The sequence below is a fragment of the Eulemur rufifrons genome, chromosome 29 (genome assembly GCF_041146395.1).
Source record: "Eulemur rufifrons isolate Redbay chromosome 29, OSU_ERuf_1, whole genome shotgun sequence".
Lineage (NCBI taxonomy): Eukaryota > Metazoa > Chordata > Mammalia > Primates > Lemuridae > Eulemur > Eulemur rufifrons.
This window is the reverse complement of record NC_091011.1, coordinates 88,098,194-88,122,784: the sequence shown is the minus strand read 5'-3', so window position 1 is coordinate 88,122,784 and position 24,591 is coordinate 88,098,194. Positions and strand designations below refer to the sequence as shown.

Here is a 24,591-nt window from a genome sequence, read left to right as displayed (position 1 = left end):
TTGGCAATGTCAAAACTAACTGCAACAAACGTTTATTAAGCATTTAGGAAATGTTACATACATAACCTCTTTCATACTCGCATGTACTCTTTTAATCACTTCAGTGATTTTTGTTTCCCCCCAAATCTGAATTTCCGTGTCAGGCGTTCTCTTTAACTTACAAGTTGTGTCACACCCAGGCCTTCTGAGTCAGCGGGACACAATCTTGATATAGACGCCGTTTTTTGGACCTAGGGCAGATTTGGATTCTAACAGCAGCGGTACCTAAAATAGAGGAAATTAAAATATTTGTCAAAGTTAAGCATATCTATGGGAAAACTGCCTCGGAACCGGGCCTGAAGCAGGCTTGTGGAAATTTGGCTGTGGGCTGAGGGATGGCTGGGCTAGCAGTGAGCAAGGAACCACCCCCAACTGCACCACAGTTCCTGGAAGAGCCAATGAAGCTGCCCTCCTGGACTGACACCCCCACCCCCAGCACACTGTGAGTAACACTGACACCCCCTTTCCCATGTTACTGAAATGCACAGGCAAAGAGTGTGTTTGGTCCTGCATTTATCCACCCAGGGGCCTGGGTAAGAGGCGGTGGCTTCTCACCCTGTAGGTGAGGAATGGAGGTTCAAGAAGGCCAAGTGACTTGGCCAAGGTCACCGCTGGCATGGAGAGCAAAGCCCCCAGGCCTGACTTTGAACAATTCTAACCCTCCCTGCTGGTCCCTCCTCATCCCACTTGCCGGTGCCAGGGCAGTAACTGAGCAGTCCCCTCTCTTTCCCAGGGGCTTTGGGGAGACGGGGATTGGAGCAGTTTTCTGCTCGTGCATGTTGTGGTCTGGCCTCACTGACAACCAGAAAGATTTTCTATGTCCAACATAAAAGGCAGAGTCAATGGCAGGCTGGGGGCTTCGAAGAAAAGCCAAAGAATTCCTCAAGTAGCTGGATTTCCCCTGGAGCCATGTGTAAAATGATGATTTCACAGCTAATGAAATCATCCCCTGACAGGGACGGGCTGTGGTCATGGGGACTTGAGAGTGTCTGAGCTCGGGGGCGGGGGGGGGGGGGCGAGGCTGTGGCAGCTGGGAGCACCCTCCAAGGAGCTGAAGCCCCCTGCCTCCCCTCCAAGCAGAGAGGGCCTTAGGGGGTGAGGAGGAGCCAGAGGGAGTGTCCCCGGCTTCTGTGGGACAAGCCATGCACCCCAAAACCCCTTCAAAAGCAGGCGCCCTACATAACAGGAAACACTGTAGTCTGAGTGCTCTTTGCGGAAGGCAGAGCTGTGGCAACGTGAGGCTCAGCCCTGCACACGGAGAGCAGTAGTGAAGACGACGCGGACACACGCGGTGGTGTGTCGCCTGCCTGGCACTCACCTGAGCACTTGCACAAGCTCTTTTAATCCTCACACGGCATTAAGAGGTAGAGGGTGTTACTATTACGGATTATGTTACTTTTATGGATCAAGAAACTGAGGCCAAGGGAGGTTAAGGAGCTCACCCAAACTCACCGCGGAGCCCAGTGCCACCCCAGGCTGGCCAGCTGCAGCGCAGGGAGCTGGGGTGACCAGCCCTGCCCCGTGTCAGGCCTTACCTGAGTCTCAGCACAGGCCTGGAAGCGGAACTTGCACAGGATGTGGAGCAGCGTCAACTTGACCTCCAGCAGCCCCAGCCGCACCCCGAGGCAGCTGCGGGGGCCCGCCCCGAAGGGCAGGTACGTGAAGGGCTTCTGCTGCTGCCGGGCCTCGGACGTGAACCTGAAGTTGTGTGTGGTCAGGACTGGCCCCGGACACCTCCCTTCCCTCTGCACTGTCTGGGCCAGCCCTTCATCTGGCACCTTCCCCCAGGAGAGGGTAGCCCCGCCTGCAGTCACAGCCCTGGAGGCACTGCTGAGTTCAAAGAGTCACCCGGACTGTCAACAGTGCCCTCCCTCCCTCTCCTTAGGATTTCAGGGTGTTTTTATTGAGGCCACAGGCTCGCCAACAGCCAGAATCACAGTCTAACAGAACCCCAGGGGCACCCCCGAGCCCAGGGCATGACTATCACAGCCCTCACCTGGCCCCTGGCTGCACCTCCCCTTGGCCAGAGGATGACCCAGCCAGCACCCGGGTCTTTCCTAAGCAGAGTCCCAGGCACCTGGCCCCTACCAGCCCTCCCTGGGGGCCGTGTCCTGCCAGTTTGCCCCCGGTCTCTGGAAACACACTGGCAGCTGCCTCCCCTGCCCACGATGGCTTTGCTGGCCCGAGCCCCCGAGGCACACTGGGAGCTGCAGCATCTGCAGGGCTGGGTGCCCTTCCTCGGGACCGCTGAGTCTGCTACCAAATAGCAGCATTTGCCGCTGTGTGTTCTGTGGCAGTGAAGCCTGGTGACACGCACTCTTTTGTAACAGCCAGCTCCCTTCTTACTACCTCTGCACTTCACTGAGGTGCTGGGAGCCCTGGGGCTGCCATGTTTTCAGGAGCCGCCGGCCAGTGGAATGTTGTTTCTCTAGATCCCACTGCCCGTGTTTTCCCAGTGACCGGCTTGGGCCCAGTTCAGTTGGAGCCATTGAAAGGGCAAACACAACTGCCGCCTGGCCAGCCCGTGCCCTGCCATATCACACAGGGGAGGGACATCGATTTATGCTTGTGAGGACCGGGCGTGGATGCTGGCTCACACATTTCCGGTCCCAAAGCCTAGAGATGAAACTAGACAATGGGCCAAATCCACGGGCGTGAAAGGAGGGTCTACTACCGGATCTCAGGAATTCAGATTTGTGGAGAAATTTAGCTGACACTGTTGTTTTGGCAAAGCTGCCAGTTTTTAAAAAAGGAAGTGATGTTTTGTTACTTTCCCGTGCACACCCAAAATGCAGTCCTGTCTCCTGTGTCCTGGCTTGAACAAGCAGAAGACAACCATTCGAAATTGCCTTGTTTCTTGGGTGCAGTGCTGCTGAGATGCTAAATCTCTGGATTCAGTTTGGAGCTTTTTAAAATGGTACAATTATTTCCTTTGGAAATAAACCTTGCAGATATCTATCTGAATTGCCATGACTTTTGACTGTTTGGGGCCTGTGCCTCCCGGCTGCTGCCTCCAACTGCTATTAATAAATCTCCCCCCACACACTCACATCCCTCGGGGACCATTGAACGGGAGCAGGGCTCACCTCTCAGGGTTGAAGATCTCGGGGCTTGGCCAGTGCTCGGGGTCGTGGTGCAGGGCGCCCACCGCCATCTCCAGCACGGTGCCCGCAGGGATGCGCTGCCCCAGCACCTCGCAGTCCTGAGCCGCCTTCCGCGTGAACCTGCAGGGACAGGGGGATGCAGAGCGAGACCCGGAGGAGAGGTTGGGGCATGCTGGGCAGGCAGGGTCCGAGTCTGCAGCTGCGCAGGCAGGCACGGTGTGTGGAGCAAGGATGGGGGCTGGGGCCCAGCCCTCCTCCCACGTGATGCAGATGGTGGCCGAGCCCTCTCACACTGGCCCTCACTGCCCCAGGAGCCTGCAGTGCCTGGGCTCTGCAGACACACTTGGCCCTTGGAGAGAACGCACTCCTCCCTGCGCCTGGTGTCAAGATGCAAACGTGCCTTGGAGGGGCTTATTCTGGAGGGATCTTGGAGGGTTATTTCCTGGCTACTACCTTTCGTATCTTCCCATTCGCCGTCAGGCTGCTTTAAATTGCCCCCCACACCCTCTCGCTGCCTCTTCCCCATGTCCCTGTCCAGCCCAGCCGTCTGGCTGCTGCCCTCGGTGTTTGCCTGGTCAAGTTGCGCACAATGGTCCTAGGGCCAGCATTCATGGCTCCAGTGCTGACAAAACCACACCCCAGTCTGACCGCTGAAGCCGCTGTGGTTTTGGAACCACCGTCCAACTCCCCAGCTCAGGTCTCCACCGGGAGGCCTGTCGGTGATGGCCGCTCATGGTTCCTGGGAGAGTTCTAGCTTCCTTATCTCACCACAATTTCTTATAACAGACACCTGATACTCAAGAAAACGTGAGCGAGTGGCCGGGCGCGGTGGCTCACGCCTGTAATCCTAGCACTCTGGGAGGCTGAGGCGGGTGGATCGCTCGAGGTCAGGAGTTCGAGACCAGCCTGAGCAAGAGCGAGACCCCCGTCTCTACTAAAAATAGAAAGAAATTATATGGACAACTAAAATATATATATACAAAAAATTAGCCGGGCATAGTGGCGCATGCCTGTAGTCCCAGCTACTCGGGAGGCTGAGACAGTAGGATCGCTTAAGCCCAGGAGTTTGAGGTTGCTGTGAGCTGGGCTGACGCCACGGCACTCACTCTAGCCCGGGCAACAAAGCGAGACTCTGTCTCAAAAAAAAAAAAAAAAAAAAAAAAAAAAGAAAACGTGAGCGAGTCTCTGTTCCTTGCAGCCTGAAAACCCAGCACAACTCTCCTAAGCTTCACCTTGGTGGCTGTGGCCCACCAGTCTCGGCTGAGAACCAAGTCTACCTGTAGCAATGTAATCCAACACTTGGAACTGAAAATTGAGACCACCTGTGTCAATGTGAGTTCCTGTCTGTTCCAGAAAATTCTTGCCCAGGAAGATAAGACTCTAAATCAAGAAATAATGTCACTGTTTGCTTCAGGAAATTAATAACAAACTAATTCATCTCGGCTAATAGCTTTCCTATCGGAACAATGGGTTGTTCGCTTGAGCAAAGGATTTGCCTACCAGGCAACAGCTGTACCTGCAAGTCGCCCTTCACCTTGCCCACCTGTATCCACTAATCCCTAAACTGTTATGCCAGCAATTTTGCCCAATTTCAATCAATTCCTTGCCACGAAAGGCCCACCTTAAACCTCTGAAGCCCCGACTCCAAACCCTATACACGCCCTGCCCTGACCGCCCAGGGTGCGTTTCCGCTGAGCACATGTGCTGTCGCTCTGCAGACCTATGAGCAACCTCCTAATACACAAAATAGAGGTGAGAGCTGAAGAACCCCTCTTTTCCTCAGTTTGGGCTACAAAAGTATAGGCTTTTGGACTTCGGTGTTTAGCACAAGCTCTCAAGTGTTCTGGTCATAGTTTATTCGGAATTTTAAAGGATGAGATAGAGCCCTTTAGGACAAGGGTGAAGTGACAACAAATGGTTGCTCCTCATCACCCTCCCCTCGCACTGCTCCCCGACCCCCGCCTGCCGCCGCAGTGTTAGGTTGAGAAGCTCCTTTCCGATTCAGCGTCACCCCACTTCTCACAGATCCCGCCCACAGGAAGAAAGCACAGCCTGCCTCCCCTCCACTCACCTGCCAGACTTCAGGCCACTTCCTGCCCCCGGCCACATGAGCATTGGGTGGCAATGCCACTCATGGCCTATGCCAAGGCTCGGCCTTGAGATACCTTCCCTGAGTAGAAAAGGCCTGTGTCCCCAACACCCTGGGACACTGAGGGGTGTGCGTGCACCCCTCACACGGGCTCGCACCCCTGCCCACGTCTGCACCACCCCCAAGTGCCTGGAGTCAACGGAAGAGCCTCCGAGCGGTACCTCTTTAACGCAGGACGTGAGGGCACGTGACCAGGACAGCAGCTGTGGTAACTCTGGCATGTTTTAATGCCAGAATGGTCCTGGTGAGGTTGGATTGATTGATTGGTTTGTTTGCTTGTTTGTTTCTTACTTTATTGAGGTAAAATAAACATAACATTTACCATTGTAAGCGGACGGCTCTGTGGCATTAAGTATCTCCACTGTTGTGTGGCCGTCACCACCATCCACCTCCAGAACCCTTCCGTGTCCTCAGCTGAAATTCTGTGCCCGTTAAACACTAATTCCCAGCTGTCCCCTCCCCTGAGGTCCTGGAAACCACCATCCTACTTTATGTCTCTGTAATTTGACTGCTCTGGGTGAGTCCTGGTAAGGTTTTACCAAGAGGAAATTTGGGTTTGAAAATCTGTTCCCCGCTGTGTAATCACTGCGGACAGCCTCTTCTATGAGAGGGGGAAACGTCTGACCAAGATTGTTTATTTCACCCAGTGGCATAATCTCATTTATGTTTTATTTTTAAAGGGTAGACTATATATGTCTGCATGTGAACATAACATTTCTGGAAGATTCCTGAGCTTGCACCACTATCTCCTCCAGGGAACGGCTCGGGGGGGGGGGGGGCGGCAGGGGGCTGGGGGCCCTTTCTCTTTGTGTCCTTCTGTATTGTTTGGGGTTTTTAAATTATTCATTTATTTATTTTTGAGACGGTGTCTTGCTCTGTTACTCAGGCTAGAATGTTTAGAGGTTTTTTTTTTAAGTATAAATATGTTATTTTGGTAATATAAAAATTAAAAATAATTCTATTCTGGCTTTTACTTCAAGTTGTAGGATTGGGCTTCTCTAAATATCTTAGAGAAATACAATTATTACACTAATTATTGCTATACCCTGCTCTTGGTCCTAAAGGAAATTAAGAGCAACCCGTGGCTCCTGACCACATTCACCTGTCTGTCACGAGCCTTGCACGTGACAGAACGGGGCGGTGGGACCCCATCCAGACCCTAAGCGACTAACACAATTACTGCGTGCTCAGAGCTGGTAGCCAACACCAGCCGGACGCCCGGGCGGGCAGACGGGGTTGTCCTGCACCCCAGTCGCCAAGGGGTCAGGCAGGCCTGTTCCCTGGCACTTCCTTTTTCATCTTTACTGGAAACAACTTGGCCTTGGACCCCCGGAAGCTGGAAAATGGGGCCTTCCCTCCTCAGTGTCGCTGGGCCTCCTGTCCTGCTAGACCAGGCCCCACAAGAGGCCAGCGACATCTGCTGCTGTGCAGCACAGAAGCCCAGTCACATTGGTGACACTTAAGACTTGTTATGTTTTCCACAAGGGCCATTCTGCGCTTCTTTTATGAGTAAGTCAAGTTGTGTCACTGCTTGGAAAAGGCAACATGCTTTTCTGAGGGAAAATAATGAGATAAATAAAAGGACATAAAGTGCTCACTCTGCCCACCCTCACTCTCAGATCCTGTCTGGGCTGAAGTGGACTGTCCTGTCGTCTGAGTGACTCCTTGCCTCTCTCTCGTCGCTGCTGTTTGCGAAGAGAAGCCGGCCGAGCCCACGTGACGGCAGTGCCCGCGGAGCGGGCGTGGGGACCTTGGTGGGACGCACCGTGCGGCCGGCTCCTCACTGCACACCTGGCGCCACACGCGGCCCGGAGGGCGCTGGGTCTTGCCCTGCGCTCCCTGCTGGGCCTCGCGCAGCTTCTGGGGGCAAGTGGAGCAGGAGTGTGTCCCCACCTGGCCCGTGGGGCGGAGACGCAGCAGCAGTGCAGGGCTCCGTCAGGACCGCACACAAAGCCAGGGCGAGACCGTCTTTGGACCCTCCTTGAGACCCGTTCGGGGTCATATGGGCACGGGCACTGCCCATGAACCTTTATGAAGGAATCTGAGCCCAGCTACCCACATTCTCTATTTCCGGCCTGAGATCACCAGCACCTGGGTCCCCGGAGCAACGCCTGCCCCAATTTCCTTTTACACTTTGCTGTTTCTGACGGGCCAGGGGGAGAATCGGCCAGGGCACTTGCTGAAGAGCCTGTCGCTGTTTTTTAGAGCCTGTCCACTTTGTGTGCCTCAACATGTCATCTATTCTGTGTCTCACGTGATGAATTCTTGATTGAGTTTAGATCCAGGCAATAATGTGTCCTTTGATCAGTTTATAGACTTTCCTCCCCCTGGAGAACACAGCTGTTCAGCTCAGCTGGTTCCCCGTCTGCCAGGAGCCTTGGCCACCAAGCCCAGGCTGACCCCAGCGATCAGCCATCTCTGGGGCCCAGTAAAGGCTTCTTTCCTGCAACCAGCCTTTGTTCCGTGTGATCACTGAGTGCTTTATTCTGCACTTCATGTGAACATGTACACCAGCTGCCCACAGTCCCGTGGAAGAAAGCTGGGTATAAATCATGACAGTTTGCTCAAGGCTCCCAAGGAAATCAGGGAGAGGCTGCAGCACTAGGTCTTTTTAAAAAATTTTTACTTTTAAGATTTTTTTTTTTTTTTTTTTTGAGACAGAGTCTTGCTCTGTCACCCAGGTTAGAGTGCTGTGGCATCAGCCTGGCTCACAGCAACCTCAAACTCCTGGGCTCAAGCAATCCTCCTGCCTCAGCCTCCTGAGTAGCTGGGACTACAGGCATGTGCCACCATGCCTGGCTAAGTTTTTCTATTTTTAGTTGTCTGGCTAATTTCTTTCTATTTTTAGTAGAGAGAGGGTTTTGCTCTTGCTGAGGCTGGTCTTGGATTCCTGAGCTCAAACAATCCTCCCACCTCGGCCTCCCAGAGTGCTAGGACTACAGGCGTGAGCCACTGTGCCTGGCTTTAAGATTGTTTTAGAGACAGGGTCTTGCTTTGTCACCCAGGCTAGAGAGCAGTGGTGTGATCATAGCTCACTGCAGCCTCGAACTCCTGGGCTCAAGCGATCCTCCTGCCTTAGCCTCACGAGTAGGTGGGATTACAGGCATTTACCACCACACCTGGCTAATTTTTAAATTTTTTGTAATCTTACTATGTTGCCCAGGCTGGTCTCGCACTCCTGGGCTTAAGCCATCTTCCCAGCTTGGCCTCTCAAAACACTGGGACTACAGGTGTGAACCACTGCGTCCAGACAAGCATCGGGTCTTAATGCTGGCCTCAGGGGAGGGTGCGGAGAGCCCCCCGAGTTACTGGCCTGCTCCCCCACCAAGAGACCACAACCCTGGGTGCTTGAGGACGATGCTATTCAAATCACACCACTGGAATTTTCTATCTTTGCTTCTGGACTTGAACATTTGGACAATATCTACAATCACTCTATTTGTAATGTTTTTGGTTTGAAATATCATTTTGAGATACCCTCAAGTCTTCTACATTTTCTCTTTAAAAATGGTAAAAGGTTATCTCCATATGGTTTATGTGGTATATTAATTTATAGAAGTGCTGAGTGGAATTTGTAATCTGTAGGAATGTTTTGTGCTGCTTCCACTTGTAGAACCTGAAATCTGGCCACCGTTTCGCTCCCTCTAAGGGTCTGGGGATGGGAATTAAAACGCCCTTCTCCATGGGGTGCCTTGTTTGGGGGAGTCTGAAGCACAAGACTTGATTTCTACTCTCAAGGCACTTAGAAGTTGGTGTGACCAGCAGCACCTTAGTGAAATGTCATGGAGTGGCAGAAATGGGTCCAAGAATATAATATGAAGTAGAGCTACAGCTCAAAGTGCCAGGGAGGAGGGCAGGGAGGCCCAGGGGAGGCGTGCCCGAGGCAGATGTCCTTGGGTGGTGAGTCGTGTTGGAGCTCCAGGACGTGACAGGTGGGGGTGCTGGATAGCAGGGAGACCTCAGACGGTCCCTGACTGTAATGTCAGCTTCAAGGGCAGGGGCTTCTATCGCTTTTGTACACAGCTGATTTACAGAGTGTGGCACAAAGTAGATGCTCAATAAGTAACTGCGAATGAGTACATGCGTGGACAGGCAGAGTGAATGGCAAAAGCCACAAAAGGATAGGAGGCCAAGGAGATGGGCTTGGGTTGGGGAGGAAGCCCATGCTAAGAAAAGGCCAGGGATGCTTTGAGACGGTCACTAACCTATAGGAAAAGGGCCAGACATTCGAGGTGCTCCAAGGGAAGCAAAGGACTCAGACCCTGGCTCAAAGGAGCATGTGATAATGCAGGTGGAAATGGAGGGAGGCCCAGCCAGGGCCCTGGGGTGCAGGGCGGGTGGGGCTGCGGCGTACCTGAAAGCGGGCGGGTACATCCTCAGAGTCTCCGCGATCACCATGTCCAGGTAGGGCAGGCCTTCCTGCAGGCTGCAGTACTCAGGGGCCACCTAGGGAGGGGCCGTGACAAAGGAAGAAGGTCGGGTCAGCTGGAATCTGACAGCATTTTGTCTTTTCTGTGAACTTCAGCGTCCTGCTCCAACTTTGGCAAACAATTACGTGAAAACCCCACAGAATGAAAAGTAGAAACAACCTGAATGGCGTCTGATTAGCCCTCTACGTGTTCTGTGGTGCTTCCACTTCATGGTGCTGTCCCTTATTGGAGACCAGCAGGTGTGGCCTGGGACTTGGGGGTCTTCGAGTGTCACACAGAGAAGTTTGGTTATGGAACTGCAGCGGCAGCCTCAGCTGCTAGTGTTTGTTAGGAGCTGACAATGTGGCCAACTAAGTACTGCGCAGGAATTACCTGTTTGAGCCTCCAGCAAGCCAGCGTGGCAGCTGTTCCCATCTCCTAGATGTGAAAACAGGCTCAGAGAGGCTGTCACATGGGGAGTAACTGGTACATTGTGCAGATTTTTTTTGAGAGAGGGTCTCACTCAGTCGCCCAGGCTGGAGCGCAGTGGCGTCATCACAGCTCACTGCAGCCTCCAACTCCTGGGCTCAGGCGATCCTCCTGCCTCAGCCTCCCGAGTAGCTGGGACTACAGGTGTGCGCCACCACGCCTGGCTAAACATCACACGGTTAAAAGACAAACAGAGAAATAGCAAATAAAAAGTTTGCCACATCTATAAAATATGAGCAGTAACAAAAAACCAAAGAGCTACTATAAATCAGTAAGAAAAGACAACTCACTAGAAAAATGTTGAAAGGATTCAAACGGGTAAAACACAGAAGAAATACAAGTTGCCAGGAGAAAAATGCCAACTACAATAATGAGATTCCATTTCACACACATAAGATTAGAGAAAGTTGCAAAGCGTGGATTAGATTTCAGGGTGTGCAGGTGTGGAGAGCACAGCTCCAGCACCCCGTGTTGGGGAATCCTCACATCCCCTGGTGACTCCCCTGGGGCGACACTCTGTCACTCGGCGGCTCTCCCTCCACGGCCTGAGGAGGGGCTTATTTGTCGGTGCGTTGCCAGCAGGGAGTGGGCACACCTGTGGATGGGGTGGCTCAGGGTGGGTTGTGGGATGCTTATTGCTGCCCTGCCGGTTTCCTGCAGAGGTGGGATGAGTTATCTGGTTGGAAGGTGACAGCCTCACTTTCTTCATTAAGGTGATGCTAATCCAGCAGGAGTCCCCGACTTGGGGAATTGCTTTCCTCTGTCCCCACCCCTCCCCAGAGCAGAGGAGGCGGCCCTCCTGGGCAAGTCCATTCTGCAGCCGCCAACTTTCCAAGGATGGCTTCCGCAGGGCCTTGCCCTACCTGCAGGGGGAGCCCTTCCAAGCCCTGGAGCCGCCACATGGCCACCCTGCCTGGGATCCAAGCCAGTGTTCTCAAAGTGAGCCAGCAGTGTCCCCTGGGAACTTGTTAGATGTACAGAGTGGACCAGAAGGGAAGGGTGGGGGGTGATAGGGCCAGGGCCAGGACACATGGAGTCTTGAAGTCCATGGTCAATATTTTAGCTAGTCTGTTACGGTATAGCCATTCAATATGATGCAGCCATTTAGTGATGTCCCTAAGTCAAGTTGCAGAAAATATGTGTAGTTTAACTCCAGGTCTGTGCCTGGTTGTGAATGTGGAGGGCCAGGGAGTTATTTCCACTTTGCAATAAAAAATAACCTCTGGTTGGTTTCCCCAAAGCCCTCACATCTGCATCTCTGGGAATTGTTCCTTCCAAAGGTTATCACTTGACCACACACTTCCCACCCCAATGGCAGGCCATCAGGCAGCTGGACAAGCATATGACCCATGAGAAGGGCCCATGCCTGGGGGTTTGCTCTGTTGTTGCTGTCTTGAGAGCCTTAATAACTTTATCTTTGCATTTGTGCTTTGGAAGCAGAGTCTGAAGGGACAAGGGAGCATGTGCCAAGGGTTTGGGGCCGTGCTCCTGCTGAAGCAGCCCGCTCCCTGGAGCCCTCACCCAGCCTGGCCTCCCTCTCCCTGTCCTATGACCAGTGTTGCTCCGCACCCCTGGCAGCATCCTAGGCACAGGCACAGAGAGAGCCGGGAAGGGACACATACACCCTGCAGCATCTCGGGGTGGGCATGGTGGCAGCCGTCCCTGCCCCAGGATGGCAGTACACAGTGTCTGTTGTGGGACTGGCTGGAGGCTGTGTCATGGTGGGGACACACCCACCCCTGGCCCAGGCACTGAGTGTCATAGCACAGAGGTCTGAAGATCTTTGGAGGTCAGTCTGCTGTGGATGGGGGTGGCGGTGGGGGTGGGAAGGGGAGACTCCTGGACCAACTTCCCTAGACCCTGCCCCCCGTTGGGTCTCGGTGCGTGGGTCTGGTGGCTGGCGGGGCCCTTGGGGTGCCTGTGAGGGTCTTGACTCCCCCAGCCCATCCAGCATGTCCAGGCCGGAAGACGCACCCCCTTGGGAGAGACTGGGGACCCCCTCTCTTCCTCCTTTCAATCTTCATGAGTTTCCTTTGGGTTTGGTTTTTCTGGCCAACAAGTCACAAGATTAAAAATTAAAAATTGGTGGTCCAGATGGGTTCACACCTGAATTTTACCATACATACAAAGAACTGGTGCCCATCCTACATAAACTATTCTCCAATATTGAGAAGGATGGAATTCTCCCCAACACGTTCTACCAAGCCAATATAACATTGATACCAAAACCTGGAAAGGACGCAACAAAAATAGAGAACTACAGACCAATTTCCCTCATGAATATAGATGCCAAAATTTTCAATAAAATACTAGCAAATCGAATCCAAGTACTTATCAAAAAAGTAATCCACCACGACCAAGTGGGCTTCATCCCAGAGATGCAGGGGTGGTTCAACATACGTAAATCTATAAATGTAATTCACCACATAAATAGAAGCAAAAACAAAAACCATATGATACTCTCATTAGATGCAGAAAAAGCATTTGACAAAATTCAACACCCTTTTATGATGAAAACGCTTAACAAAATAGGCATTGATGGAACCTACCTAAAAATGATACAAGCCATATATGACAAACCCACAGCCAACATCATACTGAATGGGGAAAAACTGAAAGCACTCCCACTTAGAACTGGAACCAGACAGGGCTGCCCATTGTCCCCATTACTTTTCAACATAGTATTGGAAGTCCTTGCGAGAGCTATCAGGCAAGAGAGCAGAATCAAGGGAGTCCAAATAGGGAAGGAAGAGATCAAACTCTCACTTTTTGCTGATGATATGATGTTATATCTGGAAAACCCCCAGGATTCAACCATGAGACTCCTGGAATTGATTAACGAATATAGCAAAGTCTCAGGCTACAAAATTAATATACACAAATCAGAGGCATTTATATATGCCAATAACAGTCAATCGGAAAACCAAATTAAAGACTCAATACCCTTCAAAATAGCAACAAAGAAAATAAAATATCTAGGTATATATCTAACTAAAGAGGTAAAGGACCTCTATAAGGAAAACTATGAAACACTGAGAAAAGAAATAGCAGAACTTGCAAATAGATGGAAAAATATACCATGCTCGTGGATCGGAAGAATCAACATTGTTAAAATGTCTATACTACCCAAAGTGATCTACAGATTCAATGCAATCCCTATTAAATTACCAACATCATTCTTTACAGACATAGAGAAAATAATTATACACTTTGTATGGAATCAAAGAAGACCCCGTATAGCAAAAGCAATTTTAAGCAACAAAAACAAAATGGGAGGTATTAATTTGCCAGACCTCAAACTATACTAAAAGGCCGTGGTTCTTAAAACAGCCTGGTACTGGCACAAGTGCAGGGACACAGACCAGTGGAACACAACAGAAAATCCAAATATAGAACCATCCTCATATAGTCACCTAATTTTTGACAAAGAGGGAAAGAATATACTCTGGGGACAAGAATCCCTATTCAATAAATGGTGCTGGGAGAATTGGTTAGCCACTTGTAGAAGACTGAAACAGGACCCACAGCTTTCACCTCTCACAAAAATCAAATCACGGTGGATAACAGACTTAAACCTTAGGCGTGATACAATCAGAATTCTAGAAGAAAATGTAGGAAAGACTCTTACAGACATTGGCCTAGGCAAAGAATTTATGAAGAAGACCCCCAAGGCAATCACAGCAGCAACAAAAATAAATGAATGGGACATGATTAAATTAAAAAGCTTCTGCACAGCCAAAGAAACAGTCACGAGAATAAACAGACCACCTACAGAATGGGAAAAAATTTTTGCATACTACACATCAGATAAAGGACTGATAACAAGAATCTATTTAGAACTCAGGAAAATCAGCAAGAAAAAATCAAGCAACCCTATCAAAAAGTGGGCAAATGACATGAATAGAAACTTCTCGAAAGAAGATATAAGAATGGCTAACAAACATATGAAAAAATGCTCAACATCCCTAATCATCAGAGAAATGCAAATCAAAACCACAATGAGATATCACTTAACCCCAATGAGAATGGCCTTTATCAAAAAAACCCAAAACAACACATGTTGGCGTGGGTGTGGAGAGACAGGAACACTAATACACTGCTGGTGGGACTGCAAACTAGTGCAACCCCTGTGGAAAGCATTATGGAGGTATCTTAAACAGATTCAAGTAGACCTGCCATTTGACCCAGCAATCCCATTACTGGGCATATACCCAAAGGAGAAAAGGTCATTCTGTAACAAAGACACATGTACCCGAATGTTTATAGCAGCACAATTCACAATAGCAAAGATGTGGAAACAACCCAAGGGCCCATCAATACATGATTGGATTAGTAAGCTGTGGTATATGTATACCATGGAATATTACTCAGCTATAAGGAATGATGAAGATACGACATCTCTATGGTTCTCCTGGAGAGAGTTGGAACCCATTATATTAAGTGAAGTATCCCAAGAATGGAAAAACAAGCATCACATGTACTCACCAGAAAATTGGTTTCCCTGATCATCACCTAAATACAAATCTGGGAACGACACCAATTGGATATCAGACTGAGGTGGGGGGTGGGGGAGGGGATGGGGGTATGCCTACACAATGAGTGCATTGCGCACCGTTTGGGGAGTGGTAACACTTGAAGGTGCTGACTCGGGAAGGGGGGGTGGGGAAGGGAGGGATATATACCTCATGATGGGTGCAACGCGCACTACCTGGGGAACAGACACGCCTGGAGCTCTGACCTGGGGGGAAAGGCGGTACAGGGGCAACATATGTAACCTGCAATTCTGTATCCCCCATAACAAGATAAAATAAAAAAAAAAAAAAAATTAAAAATTGGGTAAATATAGTGATTGTGCAAGCGAGTTAAAAGTCCTGAAATTTACATTTAAAACTGGCATTGTGTGATAGAAAGATGAATGGTAAAATGTATGTTAATAATTTAAAATTTAGATTTTTCTTTACTTTCAATGACATTAAATGGAAAATAAAACCAACCATGACAAGTGGAAGAAGAGAAGTAAGATGCTTTATATGCGCCGTTTCCTGCACTTTCTCTGCCTTCGAATAAAGGGTCCCATGTTATCATCTCCAACTGGGCCTTGCCAATCACCTACTCAGTCCTGCGGGCCACAGTTGACTGTCCCAAGGGGACCAGTCTGGAGATTTGGATCTGGGGCAAAGGAAAAGCTTTTCTCCAGCTGGCGGGAGTTGAACACAGGTAAGTCAAGACTCATTGGCGGCCACGTTTTGCCTCGTGGATTAATGAGCGGGAAACACCAGTTGGCCTCGAGAAAGAAGCAGCAAATCAGACATGCTGAGAGAAGCAGAGGCCAAGGACAGAGAGAGACCATTTCTTGGTGCCCCTGGAGTTCCAGTTCCCGTGTGCCATCTGCTCCTGGCAAGTGGCCCTCTGGGTGGCATCTCAGTGCCCTTCCAGCAAGTTCTCACTTGTGGCCAAAGTTAGCAACATTCTGAATTCCATTATCTGCAACCAAAGGAGTTGCAGGAATAGATAGATAGATAGATAGATAGATAAAATCAAATAGAATCAGAGGTGCAGTGCACCAAAATAGAGAACTATATCCCCCAAAGAAAAAGAAACCAGATCTGGGAGGAGCCTCCCTAACAGATAAATGGTGTTGGTTCCCCAAATAAAATTGCATGGGTTATAAGCTGTCAGGGTTTGTCAAAGAAAGAAAACTCTTAAGGTCGGCCAAGGGGATTTCTATAAAATCAAAGCCTTCATTTATTCTTTCTTGGAATGGGCTTTTTACTGTGCTTCTAAGCTTTTAGCTCAAGGGGCACGTGTAAAGATCCTCTTGCCCACGTAGCTGCACGTTAGAACCAGCTGGGATTTTATATATTTTTAATGTATGCGGATGCTCGGCCCCACCCCCAGGGAACCGAGCGTTGACCTGAGGTGGGGCCGGGCCCTGGTTCTCCTTTCAAAGCCCCCTCGCTGTCCGAATGTGCGGCCGGGGGGGAGAACCACTGTGTCGGTCTGTCCGTCCGTCTGAGACCCGCCCTGACGCTTCTCCACGCGGAGGGAGCCACACCCCCACCTCTTCGTCTAGCACAGCGAGCCGACGACATTCGTCCCTATCCCACTTAGACCCGCGGTTCTTTCAGGAACGTCGGGGACAAAGGCGGCCTGAGCGACTGCTGCCAGCAGAGGGCAGCAAGCACACGGCGGATGAGGACGCCCGCTTCCCGAAAGGGACCTCAGCAATCGTTGCGTCCGATTTCTTCACGACAGAGGTGAGAAGAATGGGACCCAGAGAGCAAGGATTGCAAACCCAAATCCTCACACACAGAGCTTGTTCTAAGTGTCCTCACTCATCCAGCGAGCGGGCCCGCCGTGAGCACCTGCCGGAGTCAGGGGCTGGGCTGGCTGCCGGGGTCTCTGCCGGCCCGGGATTCTCATTCCCAAGCAAATCACCACACTGCTGTGCAAAGTGTTACAGGACAGGCTTACGAGGGACGGGAGACTAGCTCTGGGTGGGAGACCATTCACCCACTGGCTCAGGGAATAGAGGCGGTGAGGAGTGCTGACCAGCCACCGTGCCGGGCCCAGGAGGGGGGACTCCAAAACACACTGATCCGTCACACCCTCTCGGAGCTTCTAGTCCACCAGGACACAAACAAGGATGAGGGTGGGAAGGAAGAACAGGCCAGGGAAGCGCGTCCCAGACATCTGGGATTGGGGAAGCTGCCAGGAGGAAGCAAGGTCTAAACTGAGATCTTCATGATGAGTAAGAAGAGGGCCATGAATAGTGGGTGGGCTTGTCTGGATGTTGGTTCAAACAAACCAATCCAAAAAAAAAACAAAAAACCATGGGGCAGGTGTGGTGGCTCACATCTGTAATCCCAGCACTTTGGGAAGCTGAGGTGGGAGGATCGCTTGAGGCCAGGAGTTCGAGGCTGCAGTGAACTGTGATTATGCCACTGCACTCCAGCCTGGGTGACAGAGCGAGACCTTGTCTCTTAAAAAAAATTATGGATCAATCAGGAAACTTTGAACCCAACTGGATATTTGATGCTCTTAAGGAATTATGGTTCATTTTGTTTTTAGTGTGATGTACTGTGTCATGTTTTAGAAAGGAGTTCTTATCGTTCAGAGATGTGTACTGAAATATTCACAGATGACATGATATGATGTCTGGGATTTTCAAAAAAAAAAATCAAAAGTGGGGGAAGAGTGGGGAAAAAAATGAAACTGCAGTGGCCACACATTGATCCTTAGTCAAGCTGGTTGATGGGTAGCTACATAGGGGTGCACACAGCTACCCTTCCGAAGTGTGTATTTTATAGTTTTCCATAATAAAAAGTCAAAATACTACAGAGAAATTTGAGTAACACTGGCAGATAGAGCGGCCTATGCAAGGACTCTGATGTGTTTAAAGAATTCAGAATAGTTCTGTCCGGCTGACCGCATGGGAGAGGGGCCACTGGAGCCGGACCTGGGCCCGTGGTATTTAGCAGGCACAGAGGGCGGAAAGGCCCCCTCGGGGCTTTGGCATATAGAAGACACTAACACATAAAATTTTGTTTTGGGGGAAGAAGATGAAATTGATTTGAGGGAAGAAGGAAGAAGAAGTCAAGCTTAGTCAAGAAAGCGCTTTTGCCGGGAAGGAAAGTCTGGTCAGCTCACCCCACCTGTTTAAAATAGAAGCAGCATCTACACAGTCAGACAGGCAGGAGGGTGGGAGATCTGGGCTGGGTTTTCGGCCTTGTCTGTCCCGGGCCAAGGCCCTCGGCACTCCCCGGCCGTGCGTCAGCGCCTGCAGGCACCCGTGTTACTAACACCTGGAAGGGCCGCAGAGGATCTGCTTGGCCCGGAGTGTCAGGAAAACTTGGGGGGGCTGAGCTGAATAGCCTCTTACATCAAGCCAGGAAGCACTTCAGGCTTCTACGTTTCCGAAAGACAACATTAAAGAGTGATCCCCGGGGGTTCTCTCTGACTCTTGTTGGAAAGGCCAAATCACTCAGAAGTAGAATTGGAGGGAATCTTAAAACCAATCTGTCCTGCCTCACACCCAACGGGGAGGCCCCTGAAGCCTCTCACCCTGACCTTGCCCTTGCCCCTGGGATTCCCCAGGTCCTGCCCGTGGGGGAGAAAGGGCGGGGACCAGTTCTGGGTCCATTGCCTTCAGCTGGGTGCATTGCCTTCAGCTGTGGCCAGTCACCAAGACAACACCTACAGGTCACCTGGTCTGTAAATTGGGATTATGATGTTGTCCCACCCATCTTGCAGGGTACGGTGAAAAAGGTGACGAAGGTGAAAGTCTTTGGAGACTGTACTTGCCCGCAAGCCGGTAACACTTGTGTTTGAACACACTCAGGGCCAGGGAGCTCCTGTCCACATGAGGCCTTCTATTCTCTGGATTAAACTATTCTATAAGGATGTGTTAAGGAAGAAAGAAAATTCTACAATCCTCTAGAATTCATTTCAGCTGGGACTTGTTTTATAAACTAAATAACTGTGTTCTTAGAAGATTGAAAATGAAATATTGGGGAAAACAGAAATTTAAAAAATAAAGTGGAATCTTTGTCTCATGGTTTCCATTCCCAAAGCAGAGTCTCTCAATTTTCAGGGAGATTTTTTTCATATCTATTGATTTTCAATGGGTAGCGACTTCTAATCTATTTCTAAGGTTCTTGGTCTCTTAGTCTTTCTATCATATAGTTTAAGATCTGCAAACCAGTATTTAAATACGGTAGATAAACCTGGTGGTTAGGGAACTCTATGGAAAATCTACTGATAAATCCTTTTAAGTAGGAGATAATACCACCCTCTCCTATTAATCTTGCTTTTCTATATTTATATTTTTGTGTTTTATTTTATCTGAAAGCTAGACACACACATACACACACAGAGTCACTCACACACCTACACACACAGCACACACTGGATATGTGTGCAGATATGATCTGGACTATAAATGAGAAAAATAAAATAAAAATGTCATTGCTTTCATAAAGATTTTTCCTGGAGATTCAGAGGCCTAATAGACAAATTAGCATTTTCCTATTTTGAGAAAGGATATAGAAGTGGGTGGCTTCAGTTTTGTTTCTCCAAAGCAGTTGCAACAGCAGCATCCAACAGTATTTGTAGCCGCTCACCTCCAGCCACCAGACTTGGTGCTATACAAAGTGGGCCAAATGATGCCAGCCCTTGCTCTCTAGAAGCAGGGAGCTGGAAATCCCTTAAGCAAAGGGACAGCTGGGGGCAATGCAGCCACATGAAAAATAAAGATTTCCATTTGCACTGATTCTTCAGGAAACAGAAGACAAGAATATGAAACCGAACTGTGGGAAATACGGCGACCTCAGCTTTGCCCTTTTGACCACAAACCTACCAGCAGAGCCCCTCCACTTGCAGCCAGCGTCCCAGATGAGCGAGTTATTACTACGGCGAGGCCTGAGGGAGGGCCTGCCTTCCCCACTGGCCAATTCTCTAACTTGGGGCCCCCGGGGTCCTCTCAGCTCTGACATTTCATCGTTGCGATTCCACAGATCTGTTGTCTGGGTTCCGCCGGGTCCGGCAAGCGACTTCGGGCTTGGAGCGAGAAGCAGTGGAAGCTTCCATTACAGGAGGGGGTGGTGAGAAATCTTTCCGTCAGCGTCACTGGTTTATCTGGGCAGTGCTCAGAAAGTTCTACGCGCTCGTTTGATGAATTTGGCAGATTTAGTTGTAGAAATGCAGCCATACCTTAGAAAACTTGAGAGCGTACATCACATCTGCTTATATCTACCCACTTCGTCTCACACGAACACCTAGACTATTCCAGGTGCCCTGTACCCTCAGCCCCAGACCGTTAAGGGATTGGGGGCGGGATGTAATGGGAAGAACAGGGACCAGGCTGTGTTCACGTGTTCACCCCCGGGGCGCCAGTCCTGTCTGCAGAGGGCACAGGCTTGGCGTTATCGGTAGTGCCGGCCCCTACAGGACGTCCTGTTGTCGGAGATCTGTCCTCATAATAGTACTTCGCCTTGCGAGGCACTTGACTGCTTACCAGAGGGTTGTACATCCGTTACAACATTTGGTTCTCACAACCGCACTGTGAGGTGGGCAGGGAAGCTTTTGTTGTCTGTTTTGTAAATGAAACAAACAGAAATTCCGAGAGGTTAAGTGGCTTGTCCAAAGTCACATGGCAGAATCAGAACTGAATCCAGAGTGTCAAATTCCAAGTCTTTCCCATCATTCCAGGCCTCCCCAGTTGGCCTTCCCTCCCTTCCCTTCCTCTTGCACAATTTGTGGAGAAATAACATGCTTACAGGAAGATAGAACACAAACAGAAACGTAGAGCTCAACGAATTCCCACAAGGTAAGCTCCCCTGTAGAACCAGCATCCAGATCAAGACAGAACATTCTAGCATCCGGAGTACCTCCACAGCCCCGTCCAGCCACAGACCCTCAAGAGTCACCACTGTCCTGACTTCCAACAGAAGAGATTACTTTTCCCTTTTTTTCTTGAACTTTATATTAATGGAATATTTACATGTAGGCTGTCGCGCCCACCTCCTTTTGCTCAACATTGCGTCTGTGAGATCCAGCATGTCGTGTGGTTTCGGCGTGTGCGTCCTTGTTGTGCGGGGCTCCGTGGGGTGACGCTACCAAGATTTATTCATCTTTTCAATTGTCGATGGACATCTGAGTTGTTCCCGGTTTGGGGGCCATTATGAATAAAGCTGTTATGAGCATTCTTTTTTATGGCTTTCGGTGAGCTTGTGTACAAGTTTCTGCTGGGTATATATCTCGGAGTGGAATTGCTGGGCCATGAGGGATGTGTATGTTCAGCTTTAGTAGATATTGTGAACAGTTTGACAAATTGGTTGTTCACGCTGCCTAAAATTTTAACAATGAATCAGTGGAGAAGCAGCTTGTTGACATCCAGTTCCTTCTAATCGTGGGTTCCTCCGCCCTTCTCTCCCTCCCCAGCCAATATTCCGAAATCGAACCACTGTCTCTTTTCCAGGAAAGGGTTGAGAGAAAGAATTAGGGTATTATTTATTATTTTGGGAGCTGAGTTATTTATTCCTTTCGTCTGTGTGTAGCGGAGGGGGAAATTAGGAACAAATAAGACACATCTAATTACCTAATTTAAAAAAATTGTCCCAATTAACAGACACAAGCACTCATAAGCAAAAATGCATTCCAACATCAACCAGATTCTAGTCTTGGAATTATCAGCTGTTTTGTAATATTTAGGATTCTGTTCTCTCCATTAGCATGGAACATTCACAGTTGATTGTGTACGATGTTGAAAGAAATAACCCCCGGCACAAATGATAGTTAAATCACCTGGCCCCCTTCCTCTGTCCTGGGGAGAGAGTGGACTGCGCTGAATTTGCAGAGGAAATGTTTTGCACACTCCACAGATCCGGTTCCCTCTATTTACTCTGCTTAACAGAGTGTGGGGGTGGGGAGGGAAGGAGAGATAAGATAGAGCGCCCCACCACACAGAACTTATTCTGTATTCAGGGAACCATTTATTTGTTCATTCAAAGAGTTATTATTATGGTAATAGGGAGCCACTGAGGGTTTCTGATGAGCAGAGGTAACGCACTGACAATGGTATTGTGCAGTCTGACAATGGCTTGTAGGATGGCTGGAGCAGAAAGAGTTAGGAATTGGGTCAATAAGACAGGAGGTTATTGCAGTAGCCCCGGCACAAGGAATGAGCTCCAATTACTACGTCAGGTGTCAGAACGGGAAACGGGGCCGAAAGAGGGAAGGCATATAAACAGCGATTCTCCATCCTGGCTGTTTCCTATGGTGCTGGCGCCTGACCCCAAACATTCTGATTGAACTGGTCTGCGTTGGGCACAGGAATTGGTGTTGTTCTCAAAGCTCCCCAAGGGGGTATGACGTGCAGCTGGGACATCAGCTCAGTGTTATAAAGAGAGCCTCAGTGAGGAAGGTGAGTCTGGGGCTACAAGAGGTCAGGAACAGAGAGAGATGAAAGCGATTCTCAGGTTTTATTCCTGGGTGGCTGAGAGAAAGATGGAAACAGTGTTATAATGTGGAAGCGCGCAAGCAGATCACAAGAGAATTTAATGTCAGTTTAGGAGTCTTTATTAGCCGGCCGGCGACCACCTCTGTCCACCAAACAATAACAGAGAGTGGCCCCGACTTGAAGCTGTATAGGGATTTTATACCCTTTTTGAGGAGGGCTACGTGCCTACACACATGTACAAGAAGAACAAAGAGAACAAAAACAGGACAATCATTAACAATTTAAGGTTATACCGCCCGGAGGTCTGGTGATTTCATAGACCCCTTGGCGCCACAAAACAGGTTGCAATCACTGACGTAAAAGGTCATCTATTCTACTGATCAAGCATACCACATTTATCTTGATTATCTTTTAGGCCTATGTTGAACCCATGACAGGGCAATCATCCTCCCCACCTCCCTGGTTCCCAGACCAGCAAGCTTAGTACAGAAGCAGATAGCATTCATTAGAGTTTCTCAACAAGTTAACCCTACAGGGGTGTCTTTCTTCCCTTAACCCATTACAACAGGACCCACGGTGTGTAGGGGCTGCATCGTCCAGGGGAAGGAGCTTGGAGTTTGCAGGTCAGGTTGGAGGCCGCACGGGAGACAGGCAGTGGCTTGGCCTGGAAGTGGGAAGGTGGGGCCCAGCTCAGCTGCACAGAGGGGATGAGTCTCTGGGACGGGGGTAAGAAAGAAAAGCACAGAGCCAAGGTCTGCACCTTAAGTACTGTCCAGGCGAAGGTGGTGAAGCGGCTGGGAAGAAAGGGACCGTGGACAACATCTCGGCTCTCCCGGACAAGGCCTGGGAGGTTCAGGACTAGGAAAGGCCATTGCAGTCATCAACTGGGGGAGGGGAAGGCCAAAGGCACACCAGTGGGGTTACAGGATGTGTAGGGGGAGAGGGGATGGAGCAAGAGGGCGTGCAGGGAGCCGGACAGACCACGGCTACCAGGCACACTGGGAGAATCTGGAGAATAGAGCATCGTCACGTGTCTGCAGGGCAAGTGTGGGACCCAGGAAAAGGTTGTGCAGATGCTAAGAGTGGGACCACACCCGATGGCATCAGTCCCAGAAGCAAAGCTTTAGACTCGACATAGGGAAGGATTTTCACGTGACTTCAGCTTGACGGTGGAACAGGCAAGCCCATGCCCACCAGAGACGTTCAGAAGTGGTCACGGGCCGGGCGCGGTGGCTCACGCCTGTACTCCTAGCTCTCTGGGAGGCCGAGGCGGGTGGATCGCTTGAGGTCAGGAGTTCGAGACCAGCCTGAGCAAGAGCGAGACCCCGTCTCTACTAAAAATAGAAAGAAATTATATGGACAACTAAAAATCTATATAGAAAAAAAATTAGCCGGGCATAGTGGCGCATGCCTGTAGTCCCAGCTACTCGGGAGGCTGAGGCAGTAGGATCGCTTAAGCCGAGGAGTCTGAGGTTGCTGTGAGCTAAGCTGACGCCACGGCACTCACTCTAGCCTGGGCAACAAAGTGAGACTCTGTCTCAACAAAAAAAAAAAAAAAAAAAAGAAGTGGTCACAGAACATCTGCAACGGTTGCTGTAGGATATTACCAGACCCCGCTTCAGTAGGAGGTTGACCTGAGTGACCCCAAGGTGCCTTCCACCCCTGGGCTGGTCTCATGCGTCACGACCGTGCCCCCATCCGCACAGTGACAGCCGATGACCGTAGCAGATCCTGGTCACCCCGCCAGGCCAAGTAAATGTCACGTGAAGGCAGAGAGTGATCTCTTGCCCTCCCCGGCATTTCCCACCCTGTGTCTGCCCGTATCTCGTTGATAATTCGGTCGCAGAGAGTGCAGGTCACTACTGTTTGGGGAAATGGTAAACAAAGATAAGAGCTTTAAGCACTGGAATTTATTTTCTATCCACTTGGCCTAAAAGCAACTGCGTGTTAAATTTAGAAAGCCGGTCCAGACCCCTCCCGCCCCTCCTGTTTCCTGCCTCCTCTTTCCCGCCTGTGCCTGGAGCCCAGTCTCGGCTGACTATGGAATACGAAATGTGTTTGTGAAGCCCAGGAGTCTTTAGAGCCTGCCTGCCTGGATGTTTATAAAAATGTATCATCCGAGGGCCTGGGAGAAAGGGGCCATTTGCTCTGCCGCCCGCTCTGCTCAGCATCTCAGCAGCAGCCGCCTCCACCCAAACATTTACCCAAACGTCCTCCCCAGGCAGGACGGTGCCTCTGTCTCACACTGTCAGTAGAAGGGACCCCCAGGGAGGGAGCAGCGTTTCCAGCAGACCACCTCGGGATTCGCTAATAAGGTCTCCCCCACACTCGGGAATCTGTAATTGAACAGCTCTCTTTTCTACGTGGGTTAAATCCCTTTGCAACCAACTCCGAGAACCTGTAAAAATCCTTTTGTTGACCTGGATTTCTGTTGTATTGAAT

General features: G+C 50.1%; 1 protein-coding gene across 3 annotated transcripts in view; it reads right to left on the bottom strand.

Moving 5' to 3' along the window:
* The window catches only part of TBXAS1 (thromboxane A synthase 1), a 157,718-nt gene continuing 133,127 nt past the window's right edge, over positions 1-24,591 (bottom strand). For 2 of the 3 annotated variants that reach the window (XM_069461447.1, XM_069461448.1), the window contains 4 exons: positions 9,647-9,738; positions 3,126-3,263; positions 1,575-1,737; positions 1-264 (listed from right to left, as the gene is read on the bottom strand). In XM_069461447.1, the coding sequence (XP_069317548.1) occupies positions 190-264; positions 1,575-1,737; positions 3,126-3,263; positions 9,647-9,738 (468 nt within the window). In that variant the 3' untranslated portion in view covers positions 1-189. The remainder of the gene's footprint in view (positions 265-1,574; positions 1,738-3,125; positions 3,264-9,646; positions 9,739-24,591) is intronic. The other variant, XM_069461449.1, reaches the window with a different exon arrangement.